This window comes from Triticum urartu, chromosome 3 (genome assembly GCF_003073215.2).
Source record: "Triticum urartu cultivar G1812 chromosome 3, Tu2.1, whole genome shotgun sequence".
Taxonomy (NCBI): Eukaryota; Viridiplantae; Streptophyta; class Magnoliopsida; order Poales; family Poaceae; genus Triticum; species Triticum urartu.
The window spans coordinates 518,532,183-518,542,702 of NC_053024.1; the positions used below are offsets into that span (position 1 = coordinate 518,532,183).

Consider the following 10,520-nt stretch of genomic DNA (forward strand, 5'->3'; position numbering starts at 1 on the left):
AGTTGATGGACTCACTTTATCTTCCAAGCCTTCCGCTGTTATCGTATTAGATGACCTTAAGCCATATTATTGTAATAAGTTCTCTCTTGAGACATTCGATGTAATAAGTGTGTGATTGCTACTTTGTTATAAATCCTTCGAGTACTGTGTGTGTCAGCATTACCGATTCAGGGATGACACTGAAGCACAGAGACTTGACCATCTGAGGTTGGGTCGCTACACTCCTAAATTATTTTATCTCCATGATCTGCAAGAAAAGGGGGAGATAAGTATCTTGTAAACGAAGTCATGCGACAATCTCGCTAATCTATTTACTAAGTCTTTGCCAAGTTCTCTGTTTCATAAATATGTAACTGGAATTGGTATGAGACGACTTCGAGACTTGCAAAATTCAGGGGAAGAAATCTTCTAAGATATAACCTGTTAAGATCATGAGATCTTTAATATTGCACGCTTTTTCTTTGTTAGTTTTTTCAAATGGTTTCTCATGTAAGGTTTTTAATGAGGCAATATCAATGTAAACATGGACGATATATGTCATTTTTTTTCTTATTTTTTCACTGGGTTTTTTAGAAGGAGTTCTTCATGTCAATGTTGTATATTTTCTTCTCATTTTTTCCACAGGGTTTTGGAGAAGAATATTTCAAGCATAACAAACACGATAGAAAAGATGCGTCCGTCGTGGGGCGTGGGAGAACCACCGCGTGCCCGCGTCGGTTGGCTAGCAATCCGCACGAGCGGTTTGTACAAGGGAGGACTATCCTTAATTACCGAATTAAATTAATCCTAACAAAATAGTCCAAATCAAAGGAGTAGTGCAAGGGATAAAAAAACGGCGAAGAAAACTGAAAACCGAGGTGGTACAAAAAAGATCGACCCGGGGCTTCTGAAACGGGTACCTTCTGAAACACACCCAGCAATTAATCAAGAATTTGAACAACGCATGCGCAAGAAGAAACTCCATGTAAAAATGGCCATGAAACGGCCACCTGGACCCTGATCCACTGCTCGTCAGAAGGATCCAACATACAGTGCTACCTCTCTTTTCGCTTCACTCCATTCTCAAACCTCCATCCTACCATGGCGGAGCACAAGCGTACAGTTTCCACCCTCGTTCTCCTCCTCCTCTTCTTCTCGGCGCCGACGAATGCCACACGGCCACCAGCAACGCTCCGCATCCCCGTCGTCCACCGCGACGCGGTCTTCCCGCCGCCGCCGGGCGCCAGCCGTGGTAGCCTCCTAAGCCGCCGCGCGGCTGCCGACGCCGCGCGCTACGCCGCCCTCAAGGCGTCCCTCGGCCTCCGCTCCTCCTCCGCGCACGACGACCGCCTCCACTCCCCGGTCATGTCCGGGCTCCCCTTCGACAGCGGCGAGTACTTCGCGTCCGTCGGCGTGGGCACCCCGTCCACCAGCGCGCTGCTGGTCATCGACACCGGGAGCGACCTCATCTGGCTCCAGTGCAAACCCTGCCGCCGCTGCCACCGCCAGATGAGCTCGCTCTACGACCCCAAGGGCTCCAGCACCTACCGCCAGATCCCCTGCTCGTCGCCGCGGTGCTTCCCTCGCCATGGCTGCGACACCAGCACCGGGGCCTGCGGGTACGCCATGGTCTACGGCGACGGCTCCGGCAGCAGGGGCAACCTCGCCACCGACAGGCTCGTCTTCTCCAACGACACGTCCGTGGACAGCGTCGTCATCGGGTGCGGCCACGACAACGCGGAGCTGTTCGACTCGTCGGCCGGGGTGCTGGGCGTCGGCCGCGGCGCCGGCTCCCTGGCGACGCAGGTGGCGCCGACCTACGGGCGCTACTTCGCCTACTGCCTCGGCGACCGCACGTCCGTCGCACGGAGCAGCGCCTCCTACCTCGCCTTCGGCCGCACGCCGGAGCCGCCGTCCACGGCCTTCACCCCGCTGCTGTCCAACCCGCGGCGCCCCAACCTGTACTACGTGAACATGGCCGGCTTCAGCGTCGGCGGCGAGCGTGTCGCCGGCGGGTTCTGCAGCTCCAGCCTCTGGCTCGACCCGGCGACCGGGCGGGGCGGCGTGGTGGTGGACTCGGGCACGTCCATATCGCGGCTCCCCAGGGATGTGTACGCGGCGCTGCGCGACGCCTTCGACGCGCGCGCGGCCGCGGCCGGGATGCGGAGGCTGGCGCGGGGCATCTCGGTGTTCGACGCGTGCTACGAGCTCCGAGGCGCCAGCGTGCCGGCAGTGGTGCTGCACTTCGCTGGCGGCGCGGACCTGGCGCTGCCCCCGGGTAACTACTTCATACCCGAGCAGGGCGGGAAGTACCACTGCCTGGCGCTGGAGGCGACGGACGACGGGCTCAGCGTGCTCGGCAACGTCCTGCAGCAGGGATTCCGGGTCGTGTTCGATGTCGAGAAAGAACGTGTCGGGTTCGCGCCAAATGGCTGCTAAGCTTGATCAACATTTATTTACACGGTTGTTTAACCTGAAGCATGTGTGTGTACTGCAGCCATAAATTGTTGTTTTCACGTGTTACATAGTACAACACGGGAGAAAACATACGCACGGCCGCACTGAATTTCTGTAGCAGTTGCAAACCCACGCTCACTAGTATGTCATTGCTTTGCAATGATCTCTCTGAACTTGGTCCCTATTCCCCCATTCGGCCGACAGCTTAATGAAAGTAACAAAAGCACGTCCCCTGTACATAAAACTGCCGATGATAAAATTTGTTCTACTTTGCGAAAACCAGATCCACGACCAAAGTTATAAGAATTAAAGCTCTTTTGAGGGTCTGCCTGAAATGGCCGGTCAACCTGACCGTGTAGAGTTTGCGAATTGCTGTGTAATCGCACAACCACGACACGACGACATTCCAGTGATAGCCAGATTTTGGCCCGAGTCAACTGATCTTTTGCTGAGCCGCTTCAACATACTGCAGAGCAAGCTTTTTGACCTTGTCACCCTCCTTGATCAGGAAGTTGGCATTCTTAGCCTCCGAGTGGTGCTTCATAACCTTCTCTGCCGTTTTAGCAACAGCCCACCTGTATTGCTCGACGGTGATTACGCCGCTCTTGCAAAGTGGCCTGATGTTCTCTTTCACAAACATTTCAACCTAGAAAGGGTGAAACAAAGCAGTTCAGCCAGACATGTAAAAATAGATAGTACACTGTTAAAATAGATGCCCAGTGGAACATACAAGTGCGTTGTTACCTTCTTATGTACGGAACTAGATGAATCTGATGCGCTGTTATTGCCTGGATCAGGTGCTGGTTTCTTCAAACTGTCTACACTTTCTGCTGAATGGGTAGATGACTTGTCTGCTTTGGAATGTTTACGATTCAACTCTTGATTGCCACTGGAAGACTTCTCTTTACCGGGCTCCAGTTTCACTGCTTGCCTGATCCCTTCACCTTCTTTCGGCACATTATTCCCATGACTAGATTTATTATGCAAATCGCTCACTGTTATGTCCATTTCTTTTGAGTTCTCCACATGCCCGGTAACTTCATCAGGGATGTCAGCTACAGTTTCCTTGTCTGTTTGACTCGTTTTTTCGCATTGCAAACTACATTTATCGGCTTCGGCCAAGTTCACTGAAAGGGTTTCATTTGCTGTTACATCTGTAGTTTCTCCGCTGGGAATCAATTTCTGATCATCCTCAGAATTACATTTTGGTTGCTGATAGGACGGCCTCTGATCGAGGTTCTGACAATTTGCATCGTCCAGAACCTGCACTGATGAATCATCCTCATCTTTAAGTGGGGATGCATCCCTAACCCTAGAATCAGAACTTGACTGCAAACTTCTGCTCGGTTCAGAGTCCAAATTCACCAAGTAAGTATCGTCTGTATTTGTATATTTTTGTTGCGTGGAAATTGGGGAACCGGAAACTGTCCTGGAATTACCTTCAGCTGTTGTACTTTTTCTCTCGGGACTGTTAGGAGGGGAATCAAAGAGGCCTGCTCTTTTTAGCGCTTCTTCCACGCTGTTGAAACAAACAGTATTTTCACTCGCATTCTGCTCGAGAACACCAGCTAGTTCACTCTTATCAGTTTGTCCGGCAGTAGCAGGAATATCCAAAAGGCCTGCTCTGTCTAAAGCTTCTTCCACATTACTGCTACCACTATTGGTATTTTCAGTTGTAACCTGCTGTGATATCAGATCGCTGCTAACTTCAGCCTTTTCAGTTAGAGTTGAAGCATCATTCTCGGGTTTTGGCTTGGCAGACTGGCGAGTAGCCTGGGAGCAAAGATTCACATAAACTGATTTGCTACTGGACTTCCCGTAGATATCATTTTCTACATTGACAGCATCAGCAATAGCCAATTCAGTATCTGCACATCTGCGAATAACGTCCAAATTTGCTCTCTGCAGATAATACTCGGCGATGCGGTAAAGTTGTGCCTGAACAAGAAAAATACAGGTATGCTTGCAATTTATACTTAGAATTTAGTTGAAATGGAACAAAGTAAGAGCAAATAATGAAGCCGGCAATGTGTAAGCACAATAAAGGACTCCCTTAATGATTACCTGTCTAACTGACATGGGAACTTTATTATGACGTCCAGTTGTGAGCTGTGGCCTCATATCCACAGGAAGTTTTGCCTAAGAAAACCGAACTTGTTAGTGTTTCTAGAGTAGTGGTCAATGAACTTTTGAATTATTATTTTTTATAAGCTAACACGTACTAATAATGGGTAATTCCTGCTGAGATCGTCCGTGCCTTCTGTTTGATCTTTGCTACCAATAGAGCTGGCATTTTTCCTTGCCAGGATCTCAAGGGCCCATTTTCTTTTGTCCTGCTTGATATCACCAGCAGATTGATTTTGTTTATTCTGTGGTGCCTGGCCATTTTTGTTTTCTCTTCTACTCAATGCTTCTTTACTCAGGGTCGAAGAACTCGATACTTTTCCAGTGCTGTTGGGTGAATTGATTTTGATTGTCTGAGTCACAGGTGCAGGTTTGTTTGTTGATTTGCCGTCGTCACCTTTGATTTGGCTATTTTTATCGAATGGGAGGGACCCTTCAAGGGCGGAGAGAGGTTTTATATCACCCTTTCTGGGAACAACTGATGCATCAGCCAGATATAACCTGGACAAAAAGGCTTTCTTCTCTTCAGCACTTTCTTTGCGCGTGCCAGTATCTGAGGATTTCTTGAGTAACTGAAGTACTGATTGCAGTGTCTCAATCTTTTCAGGATTTATCCCTGGGGAGCAACGATGTTTCCAGAAGTCAACTTCCCTGTCACGGTGCCATGCACTTCGTCTCCTTCCTGTGGACGATGCATACAACTTCTTGGTCAGATTCTCACGTATCTTGCCCTTTTGAAGCAGTGACTTCCTTGCGAGTGAAAGGTTGGGTTTTTTGGCTGGTCCATCCATGGACTTCCCAATTGCTGAACGGAATGCGGTCAAAAGTTTTTCGTCAAAAGCGTTATCCTTCTTGAGTATACTAATACCATTATCTCTAACTACTTCCCTTATCTCTTGTTGTAGCTTCTGAACTACAGCAGTTGATTCTTTTCCGTCCTTGTGTAAAATCTTCTTCATTCTAAGACCAGGCTTATCTCCTGCCCTTCTGCCTACAGGCTTCGCCAGCTCCCTGCCAGGATCCCTCATATAGCTCTCTCCTTCAACTATACTCATTATATCAGGGACATATTTATTCTGTGTGGCAATTTTTGATGTATCACTGGCAATAACTTCGGCTGCAATCGAAGTAGCATGGCAGTCTGATGAAGAAACGCCTGAGTTTGCAATGAGATACATTTCCTGATCCGGCACTCCCAGTTTTGCTTTCTTCGCAGGATGACTAATTTCATCTCCTGATTCCATGTCACTGGCATTTTGTCTATCCTCCCTGGAGAAAAAACCCGACAATACTAAAGTGAAATTGTGTAGATCTATGCAACTGTCATGTGAGAGTGAAAATTAGCAGTTCTTACAAGTGAGTGCAAAGCGAAAGATTCTTACATGGGTGGCAACTGCGTGTTCTGGTCATTTTTCCTCTTCTGAACTGCGTCTGAGTTGATCATATCAACATCAGCTGATCTTGCCACCTTACTAGCTGCATCCGTAAAAAGGGAAGATGTTATTTGGATGCATAATGTGATGACCACACAATCCCTTGAACAGACAAGAATGCGGTATAATCAAGCAAGATTGGGCCAGAAACAAACAAACAGTGCATCATATCTATCTAAACTAAGCTATAAAATATACATTGTCTATAGTAATGTAATAATTTCCTTTTTTCGCTGTGAAAAACAAACTTCTACCACCAAAAAGATCAACAAATTTCTAAAGATGCAACTAACACAGCAGATTGTCTACTGAAATATTCAAATATGATGACTGAATGACAAGTTGGCATGTGTTGAAGCTTACTAATCTCTGATAAGCTACAAGTATGAGGCCTTCAACTATTGTGCTGGAATAAGCAAATTCCCCAACATACCTGCTGATGAAAGTTGTGCAGATTTGATGACTGGAGATTTCCCATTACTGTTTCTAGGCAGCGCAGCATCCTCTCCTGTACTTTCAGCCTCCTTACTTCTACATAATAATGAATACGATAGCCCATCTTGTGGTACTTCCGATTGTTCATTCAAAATGTTACCATGCTCTGCGCTAAATAAGATACATGCTGACTCACGCATTGCTGAAAGTTCTGATGATCTTTGTGTTGGTTCAGAAGAAACCGTGCGAGCCAGATTAGTTTCAGAAGATTTATTGTGTGAGCTACAGGAAATATCTTTGTTCCTCGGGATACAGGCATTTGCAACAGCCTCATGTGATAAATCATCTATGGAATAACTTGGATGTGAATTGCAATAAAATGCTTCTTGGGCTGTCTCCGAGCCTAGTGAACCTTCTAGTAGATCATCCTTACTTTCAGAATTTACACCAACCATCGAGACAACAAGGGCAGTTTCGCCATCATCTGCAACAGATACTGACACCCTCCCAGAAAATGATGCATCGGTAGATGTTCTATCAGAATCTCCATTGACGTTTTGCTTCAGGACAACCTCTGATTCATTTTTCGCTTCAATAGATACACATCTACAGAATTGGTAACTTCCTTATCACAAGCCCAGAGCAAAATAAAGATACTCCTACCAGCAAAGAGTGATCAAAGAGAAGAGTCAGATAGTATCAGTGTAAAATTACCTTGGGCACAACCACGAATCTTCAGATGTAGTTTCTGGATTAAAGCCCACACATATAGCATGATACCTGGCTTAAGGATCAAAGTAATTAGAAAACAGAACTGGTTAACAAGTCTCAACTAATAATGGACATATAGCATAATAATACAGTTATATATACCATAGATCACAGGAATCACAAGCAATTGATGTATCTAAAGCTGAATTATCCTCAGCTGCAACGAGTCCACTTCGAATTATGCAATCACCACCATCCAAACAAACTACTGCCTGGAAATGGGGAAAAAAATAGCAAGCCACAGATCAACTTCGGGAGATAATGAATATGGGGGGGTTATCACTGTTTGAAAAGAAATTGATGAAATATAATATGAATATTGTTACTTCTGCATCTATATAGTATGATGGGAAAGATAATGTGTTGCTTTCGCCTGGATCATACCAATCATCATCACCACTGCACAATAACAAGGAAAACAAATAGGAGAAGTAATGAGCATGGCCTTTATTTTATTTGTTGCGCATTCTTTCAAAATAAATAAATGAAAGGCATCTTAAAATAAGAAATTTACAATCATGATGCTCATTACTCATGGACCAAATGATATGGCATGGATTCACAGGAAAATAAACTATTAGTACACACAAGCATATAAAAGTACACCAGCAATATTTTCCGCCTAACATGGTCAGGTGACTCAGTTGCCATCTTATAGTTAGTATACCTGACCAAAGGAAGGGCTCTCAATGGCGCCATGATTTAATGAATAAGAGTATTACTTTACCAAAGCTGATAATGGTTACATAACTTACAGGATGAAAGGCCCCAAAAATATGGCAGCAAGAAACCAATAATCTAGCTTATGAGGTGACAGGGGAACTACAGAGTAAACAACAACAAAATTGAACTAAGAGATGTTCAAACTGATGGTACACGACCTTCTGACCTTACCTTGTTAAAGGGTAATCGTCTTCAATAGTATCTCCAGTACCAGTACTATCATATACCTTCAATACAAAGAAAAAAAATATTACATTCCAATGCAGTTCTACCTCTTCAGGCACTGAGCCAAAAAAAATAAAAAATCCAAGATTGACAGCACTGAGATATGTTTTACTTACTGGAGTGGATGTTATATTCTGAAATTCAATTTTGCAGAGGGGGCAGCGATTTGTGATGGCAGACCAGTTGTCTATGCATGTATAGCAAAACCTGTTATGCGAAATAAAGTTATTTAATTATCACATTAGAGCTTTAAACAACTCATGTAGGACTCTGTGAACATTGATACAATATCGTTGCTTAGTGACTAGAAATCATATTTTTTAAACTTCCTCATGTACAGAAATCAATTCCGAAGGTGTTAGAGTGAGCAGTACTAGATAGAACATGTGAGGCTAAGAATCTAGTCAACAATGGTAATGTCAAATTAAAACTTGACCTTAAAGAACTTGAACTTAAAATGGGTAAGGGAAAGCATTTCAATTAAATAAGCAAGAAGGTGGACTAGAATACAAAATTATCAAATGAGGATGACTTGGACGGTGCATAACACCTAATATGCATTGACACTACACAGGTTTAGCCAACATATTTGCACAAAACGAAAAATAAGATTGTAACCTACAAAGTTCCCTAGCTGCACAATATTGACCCTCGAGACCTTGATGGTAAATATGAAGCTATGCACAAATGTTAGGAGGTGATGGAACAAAGTCAAAAATGCAGGATAGCTGTAAATCCGTGATTGAGCCATACCAGTGTTGGCAACCATCCAAAACTCCTCTATCGATAACAATATCTCTACAAATGCCGCAAATTTCATTCTCAGATGTATAATTTTCCTGCAAAAAACAGTTTGGATGGATGATCAAAGCAAGAAACATTTGGAACAAGAACTAGAGGTACAAAAAAGAGATAGCCCCTCCCTATAATGGCAAGCACGTATAAACACTAACTGATTATTGTTTGCATTTGCATACCCAGCCAAAATTAGTGTGGATTGTCATCACGAAAACCATTTCCAGCTCAGAAAATGGGGAACAGTTCCCATAATTCAAAAGGTTCGTCACTCTCATGCAGGCAGTGCTTTCCCATGTCATGGCCAAGAAACTAAAATGACACATTCTCATATTACATGAGAAGAGCTATGTAACCATATGAACACTATCTTTACTTACTCGAAGAGCACCATAGCAAAGGCGAACAGACCATCCACGAAATAATCGTTAGCAACTACTCGTACATATGAAAGGGAGTATCATCTCGTTGAGTCCCTTCCCTCAACTCATTCAGTAGTACCAGCAAGTACTTGTTTCGAGAAATACACCAGCAAAGCAAGCACTCAGTTTTTACCACAAGAACGGAATCGAAGGGACGCAATACCAGGTTATCCATCTCTTCCAGCGCTTCAGTCGGTTGCCCATCAACATCCATCTGCATCGGCATCGCTAATCAGCAGCAGATGCCGAGCTTTCTCCCCCAGCAGAACCCGCGGAAGAACCCTGCAGACCGAAGAACAGCGGCCATGAACCAGAATTACTCAAAGCACCGCGGCATGCGAGAGGTGGATGCAGTCTAGCGATACAAATTGGGGAAACTTGAACTCGATCAGCCCAGGATATTACCGCGGATAGGTAGCCAGCTGCGAGGGGAGCGGGGGATCAGGAGGAAGCTGGGCCGCTGGGGATCGGGGGCGCGTGGGCGTGCTCTCCGGGACAGTCCCTGCGCTTGCTAGGCGAGCACTTGCCCCGGCCCCCGACGGCGACGAGACACCGTGGGATCGCCGGTACTCACTCGTGCGAGGGAGACCTAGGCTGGGGTCGCTCAGCAGGCCGCAGCTCAGGCGCTGCACGCCCTCTCTTCCGGCCCAGGCGACCGCCCCGCGCTAGCTGGTTGGACTTGGGTCGGGAATCCCCATCAGGCAATCGAGCCACTGCGCATACGCAGCACGCACAGATCTGCACGAAATCTGAAGACATCGTGACCGTTGCTTAGAGTTACTTTTTTATAAGGCAAATTGCTTCTAGTTAGATTTTCTTTAGAATTTTTACTGTTGTGCATCACGAAGGTAGCATTACAGGATCCCCTCAAAAAAATGTAGCATTACAGGAAGAGAAAAGTCTATTTCAAACCTTAAATTCCTAAAAATCTGACTGAATCCCAATTTGTTAAGCCCTAAAATTAGCACCGTTGGAATTGGTGAATCTTCACCAAAATATTCTTCCTCTCTGTTTGCGTTCTTGTTGGTGAGATTGGACCTGTGGTGTTCCTGGGTGGGATCGTATAATAATTCTCTTATTGTGTAAGTACGTTACTCTATATTTTTTGGGCTAGGTGATGTTCTAAGGTGTTGCAAATCTTGTTTGTGACTTTTGA

General features: G+C 45.4%; 2 protein-coding genes across 3 annotated transcripts; one reads left to right on the forward strand and one right to left on the reverse strand.

Annotated features, from left to right (window-relative positions):
• The first annotated feature begins 1,027 nt into the window (after window positions 1–1,027).
• LOC125544754 (aspartyl protease family protein 2-like) lies at window positions 1,028–2,418 on the forward strand. Its single transcript, XM_048708502.1, has one exon. The coding sequence runs from the start codon at window positions 1,081–1,083 to the stop codon at window positions 2,416–2,418; it is 1,338 nt and encodes a 445-aa protein (XP_048564459.1). The 5' UTR covers window positions 1,028–1,080.
• Window positions 2,419–2,628: 210 nt separating this feature from the next.
• Window positions 2,629–10,045, reverse strand: LOC125544753 (uncharacterized protein At4g10930). Of its 2 annotated transcripts, none has more exons than XM_048708501.1 (14): window positions 9,770–10,045; window positions 9,528–9,646; window positions 8,901–8,986; window positions 8,264–8,354; window positions 8,094–8,149; window positions 7,526–7,598; window positions 7,302–7,411; window positions 7,143–7,208; window positions 6,427–7,034; window positions 5,943–6,036; window positions 4,659–5,829; window positions 4,501–4,575; window positions 3,181–4,374; window positions 2,629–3,082 (listed from the first exon to the last, which is right to left on the reverse strand). In XM_048708501.1, exons 2-14 carry the CDS (start codon window positions 9,588–9,590, stop codon window positions 2,870–2,872), a joined length of 3,900 nt encoding a protein of 1,299 aa, XP_048564458.1. In that variant the 5' UTR covers window positions 9,591–9,646; window positions 9,770–10,045; the 3' UTR covers window positions 2,629–2,869. The 2 variants fall into 2 exon arrangements, with proteins under 2 accessions (XP_048564458.1, XP_048564457.1); XM_048708500.1 differs by having other exon boundaries at window positions 9,498–9,646.
• Between the last annotated feature and the right edge of the window lie 475 nt (window positions 10,046–10,520).

Coding starts and splice junctions, on each gene's coding strand:
- LOC125544754 (XM_048708502.1), top strand. CDS start 1,081: ATGGCGGAGCACAAGCGTACAGTTTCCACCCTCGTTCTCCTCCTCCTC.
- LOC125544753 (XM_048708500.1), bottom strand. CDS start 9,590: ATGCCGATGCAGATGGATGTTGATGGGCAACCGACTGAAGCGCTGGAA. Junction 7,599..8,093: donor GACGATTACCCTTTAACAAG/GTAAGGTCAGAA, acceptor GTTATTGTGCAG/TGGTGATGATGATTGGTATG. Junction 7,412..7,525: donor CATACTATATAGATGCAGAA/GTAACAATATTC, acceptor CCCCATTTCCAG/GCAGTAGTTTGTTTGGATGG.